A 15,830-nucleotide genomic window follows, 5' to 3' on the forward strand; every position below is an offset into this window, starting at 1 on the left:
TTTATTTAGGACTGTGCTGGGTCATCACTGTGGGCTTTTCTTTACTTGCAGTGGTTTCTCTAGAAGAAGTGGGCTCTTCTCTAGTTGTGGTCTGCAGGCTTCTCACTGTGGTGGCTCCTCTTGTTGCAGAGCACGGGCCCTAGGGCTCAGGGGCCTCAGTAGCTGCGGCCCCTGGGCTCTGGAGCACAGGCCCAGTAGCTGTCGCGCATGGGCTTTGTTGCTCCTTGGCATGTGGCATCTTCCCAGACCAGGGATCGGACCTCTGTCTCCTGCTTTGGCAGGCGGAGGGAGTCTTTACCACTGAGCCACCGGGGAAGCCCTGATTTTTTTTTTTTTTTTTTTGCGAGGGTGGGGTGGAATTGAGAACACTTTTCTTGTGATTTACAGAGTGTGGGATTTAGGGTCGAAGCGACTTAGGTTCACATTCTGGCTTTACTATCTTCTGGGTATGACCTTTAGGTAAGCAAGTTACTTATGTTCTCCTTGGTTTTCTTACCTGAAAATGGGACTAGCTAACCTGCCTTGCCAGACTCTTGTGAGGACCATATGAGATAACACCAGGTGCTGCCTAACCCAGCTCAGTGCCTGGAGATGAGACTTAGTCCTCCAGTGGAGAATGGTACTTTCTTCTTTACTTCTTAGAAAATGTTATTACTTCTACAGTTATTTCAAAGAGGCATGGCTAAGCCATATTGATAGGTTTTTGTAGCATTTTCTTTCAAAGTCATTGCGGGTCTATGTTAATTGCTTTTTAAGGATAATATACAAGATGAAGCAAGGCCCATTCTATATTAACGATGCAGAACCTGGGGGTGCTTTCCTTTCTACACTTAGTAGCATAGACACTTTTGATAATTCTAGCAGTACGGTAGTGACAGCAAGCGAGCGAGTGAGTGAGTGAGTGTCGCTCAGTCGTGTCCGACTCTTCGCGACCCCACGGACTGCAGCCCACCGGGCTCCTCCGTCCATGGGATTTTCCAGGCAAGAGTACTGGAGTGGGTTACCATTTCCTTCTCCAGGAGATCTTCCCTACCCAGGGATTGAACCGAGGTCCCCCTCATTGTAGGCAGACGCTTAATCGTCTAAGCCACCAGGGAAGTCCAATAGCAAGCAAACCACCCTCAAAAAACTGGAGATGATTCTGTAAGGCTTGCAACTAGCCATTTTCTCATTTGCTGTGTCTGAAAGTGAAAGTGTCGTTTGCTTGCTGCTGCTAAGTCGCTTCAGTTGTGTCCAACTCTGTGCGACCCCAAAGACTGCAGCCCACCAGGCTCCTCTGTCCCTGGGATTCTCCAGGCAAGAACACTGGAGTGGGTTGTCATTTCCTTCTCCAATGCATGAAAGTGAAGAGTGAAAGTGAAGTCGCTCAGTCGTGTCTGACTCTTAGCGACCCCATGGACTGCAGCCTACCTGGCTCCTCTGCCCATTGGATCTTCCAGGCTAGAGTACTGAGTGGGTCGCCATTGCCTTCTCCGGTTGTTTGCTTAGATGTGTCCAACTCTCTGTGACCCTGTTGACTGTAGCCCGCCAGGCTCCTCCGTTCATGGAATTCTCCAGGCAAGAATACTAGAGTGCGTTGCCATTTCCTTCTCTGGGGGATCTTCCTGACCCAGGGATCGAACCCCAGTCTCCTACATCGCAGGCGGATTCTTTACCATCTGACCCACCAGGGAAATCATGTCAGAAAAGTACGTATTAAAAAAATAAAAAATACTTCTTTGAGGATAGGGGCATTTTAATTAGGTTTTTTTCCAGAGGGTTTTTACAATGTCTTTTTTAAAAAATATAAATTTATTTATTTTAATTGGAGGTTAATTACTTTACAATATTGTATTGGTTTTGCCATACATCAACATGAATCCGCCACAGTACAATGTCTTATATAGTGCGTTCGAGAGGGCTTCCTGGTGGTTCAGTGGTAAAGAATCTGTCAGTTGAGGAGACATGGGTTCAATCCCTGGGTCAGGAAAATCCGCTGGAGGAGGAAATGAAGACCCACTCCAGTCCTGTTGCCTGGGAAACCCCATGGACAGAGGAGCCTTGCGGGATACAGTCTGTGGAGTCGCAAAGAGTTGTACACGACTTAGTGACTAAACAATGGTGACAACATACAGTGGGTTCACTGTATCTTAATTCGAAGATGTTGCTGTCGGTGTATCAGGGTAAAGCCTGTTTTTGCAGAAGTACCTTGGCTCACAGAGCAGTTAACTAAACTTGAAAGAAACTGGATGAGAACCTTGGGGACCTCAAGTGTAACGCCTTGGATTTTGGTGGGTTAGCAAGATGGTTGTGAGGTTGCATTGTAAACTTGGAGATTTTCCTCGGATACTGACATTCTGACCCTTCTCTCTTCCATGGGAGAGTCCATGGCCACCCCTGATCCCACTTAAAATCGTTTGTGTTGGGTGGGCGGACAAGTGGAGATGTGATTGTTTTCAAATTACTCAGGATTCTAGGACTTCACAGGGACAAATCACATGATCTGCCTTCTCACCTCTAACTGGCTGTACTCAGTCTGCCTGGAATAGGTCATTTATCTTACCCTGTTGTTAGCACTGTTATTTTCCTGTTCAACAGGGTTTGGTCTACCAAGCTCACAGAACCCCATGTGCCAGCTAGCCACTCTGGCTTCAGACCACAGGGTTCTTCCACAGGGAATGGTAAATTTTCTTATTCACCCCAGCCCTACAGCTCCCACCTTTTTTACCCTTTAGGCAAATTGGAAGGGGAGAGCCTGGTAGGTTTCAAACAAACTTAGTAGTAAAAGAGCAGTCAGACTATATTTGAAAATTAAATCGCCAAGTCCATTTTTTTTTTCTGAAGAGGGCGAGGGATGTTGGGGAAGGAATTTTCAAGCCCTTGGCAAAGATTAGGTGACATGGGTTCTTTGCAGATTTTCTTTGCAGATCAGGAGGAAGCTTGCAGATCACAGAGGGAGATTGTTCGAAGCTGTCAATGTAGGGAAAGTTCCTTTTATTGTGTATGGGGGTATAGCTGATTCACAGTGTTGTGCTAGTTTTAGGGGAGCAGCGAAGGGACTCAGCCAACCACATACATGTATCCATTCAGGGAGAATTCTGTTTTACTTTTATTTTTTGGGGGAAAATTCTTTGTATACCCCACAGGTGGTTCCACTTTCTGTCTTTAAGGAACATAATTGGATGCCACATGTGTGTCTCTGTTAAGAGCTGAAGGACGAGACATATTCCCCAGAGAAAAGTAAAGGTTTCGTTTGGCAGTGTTAAAATAATAAACCTTTTGCTTTCCCTTCCTGAAATAACCCTGGGTATAGTTGTTATTTGGGCTTCCCTGATGGCTCAGCGGTGAAGGATCTGCCTGCCAGCGCAGGAGTGTGTGTGTGTACTTAGGCATGTCTGACTCTTTGGTACCCCGTGGACAGCTCACCAGGGTCTTCTGTCTGTGGAATTCTCCTGGCCACAATACTGGAGTGGATTGCCATTTCCTCCTCCAGGGAGTCTTCCTGACCCAGGGATCAAACCTGCATCTCTTGAGTCTCCTGCATTGGCAAGTGGATTCTTTACCACTAGCGCCACCTTGGAGAAGGTAATGGTACCCCACTCCAGTTGTCTTGCCTGGGAAATCCCATGGACAGAGGAGCCTCGTAGGCTACAGTCCATGGGGTTGCTAAGAGTCGGACATGACTGAGCGACTTCACTTTCACTTTTCACTTTCATGCATTGGAGAAGGAAATGGCAACCCACTCCAGTGTTCTTGCCTGGAGAATCCCAGGGATGGGGGAGCCTGGTGGCTGCCGTCTATGGGGTCGCACAGAGTTGGACACGACTGACGCGACTTAGCAGCAGCAGCAGCAGCAGTGCCACCTGGGATGTAGAAGACGTGGGTTCGATCCCTGGGACAAGAAGATTCCCTGGAGGAAAAAATGCTTGCCTGGGAAATCCCACAGACAGTGGAGCCTGGCGGGGTCGCAGAGTCCATGGGGAGGTGTCCATGCAGAGCAGTCCATGAGGTTGCAGAGTCGGATGAGACTTAGTGAGTAGACAACAGCATCATAGTTGTTATGTAGGCTTATGGCTTTCCATTTTGGCACAACTCTCATTAAGAAATGTGTCTTGGTATTTAAATACACGTCACAGAGAGTTGAAGCCTTGTCTGCTAACCTTGGTGAACCTGTTCTGTTAGGCTGGGCAGGCCTCAGTTATTTTTAGCACTGGAGTCTCTTCCCCAGTGACCCCTTGCCCACACGCCCACATCCCCAGAATGAGGCCACATTCTCCACCCACAAATGGGGCCTGTGGAGTAACCACGGGGCAAATTTCACATCTTCCCACAGAACCAGTTCCTTATAAGTGCAGCCAAATACTCAGACAGGCTGACAGCTTTTTCTTTCAGAGGGGCTCAGAGGAGGCAGTTGAGATTAGAGCCAAAGTTAAGAGGATGAAAATAGTGCTGAGGAAGACAGGTCCCCTTGACTCCCAGCTAAGGAAGAGCTTTCTTAGCTATTGTACCCAGAGAGCTGAGCTGAGCTATATATATCATGCCTGATGGGGCCAGAGTCCCTGGGGGGGGGGGGGGGCAAGGACCTTGTGGAAATCACTTTTGGTCTCCCTGGGGCCCAGCACCTCTGGTGTTTCCCATGCACTTGTAAAAGTACAGGAATTGAAACACTACACAGCTGGCCACCTCTCCACTTTTCCCTCCCAAATGGTACCTTACCCAGTGGGGTCTACCTGTGATGTGGCCAAGTCCTTACCTCTTTCTTTTTTTTTAAATTAATTTTTATTGCAGTATATAATTGCTTTACAATGTTAGTTTCTGCTGTATAGCAAAGTGAATTGGTTATCCGTATACATACAAGCCCTCTTTGTCACCACTGAGCATTGAGGAGTTTCCTGTGCCCTACAGTAAGTTCTTGGTTATCTATCTTATTGTTGTTGTTCATTTGCTAAGTTATGTGCAACTCTTTGTGACCCCATGAACTGCATCACACCAGGCTTCCCTGTCCTTTACTGTCTCCCTGAGTTTGCTCAAACTCATGTCCATTGTCAGTGATGCCATCCAACCATCTCATCCTCTCTTGTCCCCTTCTCTTGCCTTCATTCTTTCTCAGCATCAGAGTCTTTTTCAATGAATTGGCTCGTTGGCATGAGGTGGCCAAAGTATCTATCTTATGCATAGTATCAACAGTGTATATAAGTTTCAGTCTCCAGTTTGTCCCGCCCTTTGTTTTCTTCTTGTGGTTAAATATTTCATCCTTCATCTCTCTCTGCTAGTGCTGTCAGCTTAGCTTTGATTCCATCTGTCTTCACCCCTGCTCCAGTCTCTGGGGAAAGAGGTGACCTTTCTCCTGCCCTGGGGGAGTCCACCCCCATGTCTTGGTCACCTTTCTCTCCCTCATGGCCCTTGTTCCCATATTTATTGCCAGCTTCCCTTCCCTTCCTCTATCAGCTTTGAGTATTTGTGGGGTTTCCTCTGTGGTCTCTGAATATGTCGGCCTTTCTCTCATCTTGAGACCTGCTGCCTTCTCTCTTCCCTTCACTGTCAAAAGTTTCGAGAGAGAATAATTTATCCTTGGAGTCTGGCAAATCCTCATTTCTCACTTGCTTCCCAACCTATGGTTATCCATCAGCTTCTCTCTTCCTAAACAGCTGGGGCATGGAGCACACTCAGTTTCCTAAAATTAGGTCCATCATGTTCCTCTGCGCATTCTACTCTCTGGGTCATTTGCCAGCGTCGAACATTTCTTTTTGAAATTCCAGACAGTCTTCCAGTTCTCTCACCTCTGAGAATGGTTCCTTCCTTTGCGCTGGTTGGTTCTCCGCTGCTTGCGCATTAGATCACATGTTCCTAAGAGCTCCCCCTGCCCGTCCTCTCTTCTGCCCCAGACGGTCTAACCATCTTCCTGCCCCTCTCTGGCTTTCGGTACTTTCCAGTAGGCGAGGATCCCCAAGCCTGTATGTTCAGCGAACGTGGTGCTGCGTGTACATCCGCAGGCACCCACAGGTACTAAAACTCAACTCAGAGTCTTAACCTGCCCCTCCTCCCGCAGACGTGCTCCTCCTGAGGGCTGTCGCTCAATCAAGGGTTCTACTCGCTCCCGCTGTGTCACTCAGAGAGCTGGTCTCTTCCCCCCCCCCCCCCCCGCATCTCCGCCCCCCCCCCCCCCCCCCCCCCCCCGCCCGCCCAGCCCTTCGGTTCTTGGCCATATCCTGCTAAGCCTGTCGCAGATCTCTGTCCCTTTCTCTTCTGCCTGTATCCTCATATCTTGCTTCCCACCCGCCCCCTCACAGATTGGTCCTCCACACTGCTTACTGCTGTAGCAGCTGTGGCCTCAACCTTTAATGGTGTCGCGCTACCTATAGGATAAATTCCAGCCTCCTTACCAGGGAATACAAAGTTTTGTGGGTGGTTTTTTTTTTTTTTTTTGGCTGCTGTGGGTCTTTACTGCTACACGTGGACTTTCTCTAGTTGCAGAGATCGGGGGCTACTCTCTAGTTGCGTTGCGCGTGGGCTTCTCGTTGCGGAGCAGGGGCTCTAGGCAGGCAGGTTTCCGTAGTTAGCGCTTGCGGGTTCTAGAGCGCAAGCGCAGTAGTTGTGGCACATGGGCCCAGTTGCTCTGCGGCAGGTGGGATCGTCCCTGACCAGGGGTTGAACCTGCATCCCTTGCATTGGCAGGCAGTTTCTTAACCACTGGGCCACCAGGGAAGGCCTGGAATGGAAGGTTTTGAGTGGCTGCTTGTTTACTTGCTGTACTCTCATCCATCCCTACCCTTACCTTTGACCCAACCAAGCATTTTTTAGTTTCTTTGATGTCCTGGTCCATGCTGTTGGTTTTTTGTTTGTTTGTTTGTTTGTTTGTTTTAAGTCTTTTTGCTCTTGACTTTCTGGCCCGTAATAGTGTTACTGAGCAGGGTTCTTGGTCTCCTTAATAGAAGTTGATCAGAGACCAGACAAGAAATCCAAGCAAGGCTTTATTAGGGCCCCTGCTGCAGCAGGGGGCAGTGAGACCAAGCAGCAGGTTACCTTGCCTGCTTGCTGAGGGGCATGTAGAGCTCTTCCTTCAATGGGTGCGAGTAGGGAAGGGTGCCTCCTGGGCTGGAGGGGTGGCCTGGGTGGTTGCCCGCCCGTTGGGTGGCATTGTGCGCAGAGGGCAGGCTCAGTGCCCTGCGTTTGCTCCCAGCTCTTCAGCAGTGGCAGTTGTGTCTTTGGTCTTTTTGTGTCTTGTTGCCCATAATTTGCCCCAACACATGCACAAGGTTATTTTTAATCCCTTACAGTTTCCTTTGTATTTTGTGGTTCGAGGAGATGTTTATCCTGGCACAGGCATTGCGACAAAGGGTCTCATGTCCCAGCTTGTCTCAATAAGGTCTGTCTTCCCTGGTCACTCCTCCACCCCGGAGGAAGGAGCTGATCATTGTTCTCATCTTTGTCACCCTTTCCCTGCTCCCCTCACTCCCCCACCCCCCTCACTCCCCCACCCCCCAACTTCCCAGGTGCTCAGTGGGTGAAGAATCCGCCTGCACTGCAGGAGATACAGGAGACGTGGGTTTGATTGCTGGGTTGGGAAGATCCCCTGGAGGAGGGCATGGCAACTCACTTGAGTATTTTTGCCTGGAGAACCCCATGGACAGAGGAACCTGATGGGCTACAGTCCATGGGATTAGACACTGCTGAAGTGACTGAGCATGCACACACCCCCTTGCACTACGCAGACCTCTGTTAAAGCACCCTGAAATTTCAGTGTTTGGTTTTACATTTCTAATTCCCGTATTAGACATGAGCTCCATGAGGGCAGGTGCTCGATCACACTCGCCTACCACAGCAAAGCACTGGCCCCTCTAAAGGCTGCAGGCACAAATGAGCGGAGGTCCTGACAAGTTTAGTGAACCACCCACAGCCTTGTCTCCAGGCTGTTCTGCTACTCCCCTCCCCCTACCTCATTCTGTTAATTGACACATCCTGCTGACTGTCAGAAATCTGTCCACATTTGGGACAAGCCTGGAAAGCCAAATGGTAATTGTGGTGAAATCACAGGGTTTAACTTAAAAAAAAAAAAAAAAAATTTTACTTGGCTGTGCCGGGTCTTAGTTGTGACACAGGATCCTGGGTCTTCATTGCGGCATGGGGGATCTAGTTCCCAGACCGGGGATCGAACCTGGGCCCCCCTGAGTTGGGAACGTGGAGTCTTAGCCGCCGTACGGCCAGAGAAGTCCCTCTAGGCTTACTTTTTACCTGCGCCTTCCCAGAGAGATTGCAGTGAAAGCATGATTGCAATGCTAGTGGCGGTCACTGAGGTTCATTCAGCGCGTTACAGACTGAAGAATGTCCAGCCGAGAAGAGTGAAGCACAGAAAGGCTGTGACTCGTTGGCAGTAGGTAGTAGCCCAGGTCTTCTGGTTCCAGGTTTTATGATCTTTGTATTATTCCACACTGTTTCAGATGTTTCCATCAACATCTTTTTTTGGGATTTTTTTAAAGGTGTTTTTCTTATATTTTTTGAAGAAGTAATGCTATGTGTTTATTTTTGGCTGTGCTGGGTTTTCACTGCTGAGCGGGCTCTTCTGCAGTTGTGGCGAACGCGGGCTGCTGTCAGCTGCTGCGTGTGGGCTTCTCTCTGCGCGGGCCTCCTGTGGACCCCGGGCTCTAGGGTGTGCAGGTTGCAGTAGTTGCAGCTCCCAGGCTCGAGAGCGCAGGCTCAGTGGTTGTGTGGCGCAGGCTTAGTTGCCCTGAGGCATGTGGGATCTTCCTGGATCAGGACTGAATCTGTTTCTCCTGCATTGGCCGGTGGACTTTACCCCTGAGCCATCAGGGAAGCCCAACAGGTGATTTTTTTTTTTTTAGAAGAGTTACAGACTTCCTCTTTCAAAGGGCTAATACTCTGCTGTTGCCTCCAGTCTCTTGCCAACAAATAGCTCGCTTATTTAAGTGCTCTTGGCTGCATTATACCATGTGAATTCACAAGGCAGGTTAGGTCCCTGTGTTCTGGGAACTGAGAGTCTTGAGACGAGTCACAGTGAGCCAGAGGGACATGTTTTTGATGTGCAGGAAACAGAATGCATGTGTGGCTAGTGAAGCTTTAAATACTGCAGTTCATTCATCAGGAGTCCTGGTTGAGCCGCCCATCTGCCAGGCACTGCATGACCGCCATAGACCCTGCTCTCGGGGTCACAGGCAGGCAGCCGAGACAGGTGCTAATGGGACATGCCTGCAGAAATGAATGCATGCGTTGGAGGCAGTGTTAGGAAGCTGGAAAGACTCTGGAGTAATCATGAGGTCGAAGGTCATACCTGCGTGAACCAGGAAGCTCTTCACTGTCCTCGGCCTTCCTCTTAAAAAATAACTAAGGTGGAACCAGTGGCTTCTTAGTTCCTTCCAGCTCACTATGGTCTTTGAACTCCAGTCTAACAAAGGCACTTTCAGTGAGTAAGGAGGCAGAGCTGAAAGTACCCTTCTTTTGTGTGAGCTGATTATGAATATGCTACATGTTTCATTCATTATCCCCTTGAGCGGAGAGTTCAGGCCTACAAGGTCACCCTGGCTGCCTCGGTCTACTGAGAACAGCACATCTTACTTTATCACAGCAGCAGTTGGCATTTTAGTGGAACCCCTCGTAATGTTTAGTTTATTCTGACATTTGAGAGAGTGGATCTGCTTTATTCGGTGATCTCAAAAAAAGCATCAACCCCCTTGCCCCTAATTCCTGTATTTGATACTTAGAATGGGAATAATAACCCAAAAGTTCTTATGAAGTCCGCAGAGGCACTGATTCAGCAAGGAAGCCGATAACTGTGGAGTGTCTGCTTTGTGCCCAGGACTGATGTGAATAAGTGGTCCCTGTCCTCAAAGAATGGATGGCCTAGGAGTAGAAAAAAGCATAAGTATTACAGGTGCCATGGTGGCAGCTGATGTCGAGTCGGAGGCACACATGTAAGAGCTGTCAGCGAGTTCTGCTGGCTGGTGGGCGTGGAAACCAGGGAGTACCGTAATACAGGGGAGAGAGTGTTAGGTGGGGGGTCAGAAGAGCTGGGCTTTTCAAATCTCAGTTCTCTGTAATTAGGTATGACGCTGATCCCTCTGAGCCTGGGTTGCCTCATCTAAGTAAAGGAAATACTGATCCCTCCGCCTCATGTCAGTCTGAGTGTGGAAATGCAGGATAGAGTTCTTTCTGTCTGAGCTCTAGGGGCAAGGTTATGTTCTTGAATGACAGAGCTGTCAGGCCACATGTAATCGCTAAGACAAAAGATGTTATTTGAAGTAAAGATCTCAGATGAAACCCAAAGAGACATCAGCACCCTTTCAAAGGTAGCAGGTTGGCTCGGCCGCTTGAGCTGGCCTGTCCTGGCGGGTCAGCTGTCTGTGTGTGCCTTTACTGGAAGGGCAGCTGAGGGGAGGTGCTGATGTGGCCCCTGAAAGCCCGTCCTCACCTTGCCTCTGGCGGCAGGTGTAGACCTATATGGCCCTTCACCTGTGCCCTTGGGGGTGGGAACCCAGTCGAGGTGTGTCTTTTTAATTCTGACCTTTCTCCCTTCTCTCCCTCATATCAGATCTTATCATGTGGGCAGCCTGCTGCAACTGGTTTTGCCTGGATGGACAGCCTGAGGAGGCCCCACCGCCCCAGGGAGCCAGGACACAGGCCTATTCCAACCCTGGGTACAGCTCCTTCCCTTCTCCCACGGGCTCAGAACCAAGCTGCAAGGCCTGTGGGGCCCACTTCGCAAGCATGGCCAGGAAGGTGAGTGTCGACTTCTGGGCCTGCTCAGCCACTGTAGCCATGGGTCCTCGGGCAGGACTCCCCTCCTTGATGCCTGCCCTTCCTTTGGCGGTGCAGAGCTGGCAACCCAGACCTGACCCATCCTTCCACACGAGTATTAGAACTAACTAAGCAGAGGGCTTCCCTAGAGGTCCGGTGGTGAAGACTGTGTGCTTCCAGTGCAGGGGGCATGGGTTTGATGCCTGGTTGGGGCACTAAGGGCTTCCCTGGCTGGTGGCTCAGCTGGTAAAGAACCTGCCTGCAATGTGGGAGACCTGTGTTCGATCCCTGGGTTGTGAAGATCCCCTGGAGAAGTGAATGGCTGCCTACCCCAGTATTCTGGCCTGGAGAATTCCATGGACTGTATAGTCCTTGGGGTTGCAAAGAGTCAGCACTAAGATCCAAAATGAGTTGGAGCTAAGTTGAAATTTGCAAAGAGTTGGAACTAAGATCCAACATGCTGCAAGGTATGGCTGCTGCTGCTGCTGCTGCTAAGTCGCTTCAGTTGTGTCCGACTGTGCGACGCCAAAGACGGCAGCCCACCAGGCTCCACCATCCCTGGGATTCTCTAGGCAAGAATACTGGAGTGGGGTGCCATTTCCTTCTCCAGTGCATGAAAGTGAAAAGTCAAAGTGAAGTCGTGTCTGACTCTTAGCGACCCCATGGACTGCAGCCTACCAGGCTCCTCCGTCCATGGGATTTTCCAGGCAAGAGTAAGGTATGGCTAAATGCCCCCCAAAAAACTAACCAAGCAAAAGCAAAGCATCTCGGCAGAGATTTGGACACAGCTGATCTGAATTCCGGAGAAGGCGATGGCACCCCACTCCAGTACACTTGCCTGGAAAATCCCATGGACGGAGGAGCCTGGTAGGCTGTAGTCCATGGGGTTGCGAAGAGTTGGACATGACTGAAGTGACTTAGCAGCAGCAGCAGCAGATCTGAATTCAGATAGCAGCTCGGCCACTTCCTAGCTGTATGACTTCACCTCTTGAGATTCATTTCCCAACTGTGAAGTGGGGATATCATAGTTGTATGTAAATCACATCTCAGTGTCCTGGGAATAAAGTGAGCCAAGCTGTTCAGGGGGCCCGGCGCGATGCTTGGGGTGCAGCAGGCACTTGCTGTTTTCTTCATTAGCTGCCGTCGTAAAAGCCTGACTCTAGATGAACTTGTTCTTTTAATTGAAGGCAGTGCAGGGACATCTCAGATACACCAGGACCCTGACAAGGTGAAGACTGGAGCTTATTTATTTACTGTAGCCATGTTATTTAAAATGCATGATTGCGGTTTCCAGAGTAGGGGCAGGAAGTGAAATTGCTGGCCAGGCCAATGGTGTGCGTGGGTGTGGGCTTCCCTTCTGTCTGGGCAAGTGTACCGGGGGGCAGAAGGTGAGCCCTGACCTGGGAAAGAACTCTACAGAATGAGAAGTGTGCAGCCTAGAATGTGATGTTCCAGTGACGATAATGGGAAATTTGAGAAGAAAAAATACTTTCTAAACCATCTGCTGTGGGCCAGGGACTATTTTAAGTGATTTGTAGAGTTTTAGTTTCACTTAATCCTCGCAGTACCTCTATGATGTAGATTTTTTGTTTCGGGTTTCTTTTTGCCATGCCACATGGCATTTGGGATATTAATTCACCTGAGGATTGAATCTGCACTTGCTGCATTGGAAGCGCAGAGTCTTAACCATTGGACCCCCAGGGACGTTCTCTGATGTAGGTTTCAGGGGCCCTGACCTCCCACTTTACGTATGAGAAACTAAGGCTTAAAGTTTAACAGTAAAAGGAAACTGTATCTGTCAAGTTCCTGACAAATAGCTTCCTAGACATGAAAATACTCATTCTTTCCCCTCTGCTTAGGTAGCGCCCCACAACTGTGTGGTTATTAAAAGGCAGAGCCAGGATGCAAACATATGTCTCTGACTCTCAAGTCCTCCCGCCGAAGACAGCGTGTCAGACTTTGTGCAGCTCGCAGTGCTGGCCAGCCACCCCTCTGTACCTGTAAGATGGTGGAGGATGGGCAGCTTGCCTTGTCGGTCGTATTTCGCCTGTGCCTCACTGCCATGCAGGGAAGGGAGCACACAGCCAGGCTCTGTGTGCCATTTGCCATTTGCGTGGCTACCCCGGTCACTGAGAACTTGGCGGGAGAGGCTGCCAAAGCCAGGTGGCTGTGGCTCCGTGGGCAGGGGCGCCCCTCCTCGTACACGTGGACTGAGGGGTTCAGTCCGAAAATGGAGACTGAGGTGGAGAGCAGGGGGAACTCGGGGCCATGCGGTCTCAGTGCTGCTGGGGGTGGAGACTGTGGGTGGACTGAGCATCGGAGGTGATGGAAGGAGGGCCGTGGGGTCCTGTTCACGTGCCTGGCACCAAGCTAGGCATTTCAGATGCGTGGTGTCCCTGCGTCCTTACACCACCCCGTGACGTTATGCTACTGTTGTGTCTTCCCATTTAACAGAAGAAGAAATTGTCCTCCTTATCTAAAGCAGTCGTTCAGCACATCAGAAGTCTGTTAGATGGCCAGAGCTTGTGCTGTTTTCATCGCTACGTTGTGAGCAGTGCTAGGAACGACCAGCAGAAGTGGCAGAGTAACTGGCAGGAAAGGAATGTGGAAAACCCTTGTCTGAATGAAGCAGCATGGGAAATTCCCTGGTGGTGCAGCGGTTAGGACTCTGCACTTTCTCTGTTCATTCACTCCCTGGTTGGGGAACTAAGATCCTGCAAGCCATACAACACAGACCAAAAAAAAAAGCAGCAGCGTGAATTTGCAGCTTTTTTTTTAAGGTCAGTTATTCTCTGGAGTGGAAATGGAGAGAAAGCACAGATAAGTGGTGATAACTTGGGAACTCCATCTGAGAGAATAGCATTGAAACATACATTACCATATGTGAAACAGGTCACCATTGGGAGTTTGACGCGAGACTCAGGGCGGCCAAAGCTGGTGCTCTGTGACAACCTGGAGGGTTGGGGTGTGGAAGGGAGGGGTACAGGGTGGAGAGACAAATGTATGCCTATGGCTGATTCATACTGAGGCGCGGTAAAGACAGCCGCAATGTTGTAAAGTAACTGTCCTCCAATTAAGCAAACAAACAAACAAACTTGGGAGAGTCAGGAGATCTAGCAGGAGAGAGAGAGTGGATGGATGAGGGGACCGGCCCCAGAAGAAAGAGGGTTGAGTGGGGGTGGGAAGGTGCTTTATTTTCTTCATAGCGGTTTTCACCACCCAGCATACATGTGTTTGTGGATTGCCTGTCTTCTCAGATGATACACAGAGTAAGGGATTCTGCCGGTTTTGTCCACAAGTTTTTCCCAGTGTCTATCTAGACTGATATGGTAGGTGGGCAATACAGTTTTTCAAATGAATGAATGAATGACTGGACTGTTGAGAAGAATTTGCAAAAGAGGAAGTAGATCAGAGAGTGTCTGCTTTCACTCTACGGCTGGCATTTCCACGCTGAAGAGTTTCACTGAGGGCCCGGTTCTGTCCCAGCAGCGTGCTAGCTGCTAGAGGTCACGCTTTTGTGGAGAGAGGGCCAAGACATAGGGCGTTCCCCTGGGGAGCTTACTGTCTGGTTAAGGAGGCCCCCATTTACAAAGAACTAACGAGAGTCAGTTGTATAAGTTAAGTATTAGGGCACCAGGCACTGTTGGTAAATGGATCATTCTAGCCACGAAGGAAGCTTGTTGATTGGCAAAGCAGTGGCCGAGGTAAAAGCACTAGAGGTGGAGCAGATGCAGGCTGGACCTGGGAAGAGTGCGTGGCCTGTTCCAGGGTGCAGGGGACTGGGGAGTGAGGGCAGCAAAGATGGCCTCGGTGTAAAGGACCAGGGCTTCTGCAGTAAGGAGCCTGTAGCCACCAGGCCACAAGGAGGCACTGAAGGGTTCTGAACAAAGCAGCGACCTGGCTGACCCTGTTTCAGGGAGCGGACATGGCTTCACGAGGAGGGAGGTTTGCTGGAGCCGTAGGAGAGGCGCTAAGGCAGCTCTTGCACACCAGCGGGAAGTTACTAGAGCCTGGTCTGGGGGAGGCCAAGACCGATCCAGGCAGCTTCTATCTGGTGATCAGCTCTTTGTGCCAGAACCCTGTGAAGGAGTGGTTGTCAACCCATTTTACAGATGAAAAAGAAGAGACTCAGACACAAAGGCACTTTAGCTACTAAGATACAAGGGCACGCCACTGACGAAGACGGATGAAATGGAGGAGGAGAAGGTCGAACTGAAGAAGGCAGGGTATCAGTCTGACTAAAATAAGGCATGACACTGAGTAAACTAAGGAACTCCAGGGACTTCTCTGGTGGCTCAGCGGTTAAGACTTTGCGCTTCCACTGCAGGGGGTGTGGGTTTGAGCCCAAGTCGGTGAACTAAGATCCTGCAAGCTGCCTGGCGTGGCCAAAATTAAAAAATAAAGTAATTTTTCCCTTATTTAGTGAAAAATAGATTATTTAGTATCTACGGTGTGTTAGGTGTTGCCTGGGGTGGAAAGGTAAAGATGAAGAGAGTCATCCCTCCACAGTAGGGAGCTCGAAGGCTGACAGGAAGAGGAGGGCAAAGGCACAGCTGTGTGAGGAGGCGGGAGGAAAGCTTCTGTACCAAGAAGTTTTTTTAAAAAAAGTAATTGCTTATTTTTAGTTGTACTGGTCTTTGCAGCTGTGATTGGGCTTTCTTTAGTTGTGGCGAGTGGGGGCTACCTACTCTGGTTGCGTTGCTTGGGCTCCTCTTGTTGCGGAGCACAGACTCTGGAGTGCGGCCTCAGTAGTTGGCAGCACGTGGGCTCAGTAGATGCTTCACTGCATGTGGAATCTTCCTGGAGCAAGGATCGAACTCGTGTCTCCTACATTGGCAGGCAGATTCTCAACCCCTGGACCAACAGGCAAGTCCCAAGAAGAGCTTCTGTAGGGGGAAAAGAAGTTCCAGTTGGAAGGTAAAAGATGGTTATTGGTACAATATTTTCTTGCCACAAGGGGACGAATTAATTTTGTGTAATTCACAGTGAATTCTGTGAATGTTAAGGATGTTTTCTCCTATGAGAGTTTTGCACTTGTAATTTCATGCTTAAGTGGATCGGCATCTTATCTCAAGGGTTTGGCATTTAACAGCTGCAAGCTT

The 15,830-nt window shown here is 49.6% G+C and overlaps 1 protein-coding gene across 13 annotated transcripts in view; it reads left to right on the forward strand.

Moving 5' to 3' along the window:
- RFFL (ring finger and FYVE like domain containing E3 ubiquitin protein ligase) overlaps positions 1-15,830 on the forward strand; it is a 75,317-nt gene that overhangs the window by 44,124 nt on the left and 15,363 nt on the right. For all 13 annotated transcript variants that reach the window (XM_069602843.1, XM_069602848.1, XM_069602842.1 and 10 more), the window contains one exon: positions 10,523-10,710. In XM_069602843.1, the coding sequence (XP_069458944.1) occupies positions 10,531-10,710 (180 nt within the window). In that variant the 5' untranslated portion in view covers positions 10,523-10,530. The remainder of the gene's footprint in view (positions 1-10,522; positions 10,711-15,830) is intronic.

The sequence above is a fragment of the Ovis canadensis genome, chromosome 11 (assembly GCF_042477335.2).
Source record: "Ovis canadensis isolate MfBH-ARS-UI-01 breed Bighorn chromosome 11, ARS-UI_OviCan_v2, whole genome shotgun sequence".
NCBI classification, from domain to species: domain Eukaryota; kingdom Metazoa; phylum Chordata; class Mammalia; order Artiodactyla; family Bovidae; genus Ovis; species Ovis canadensis.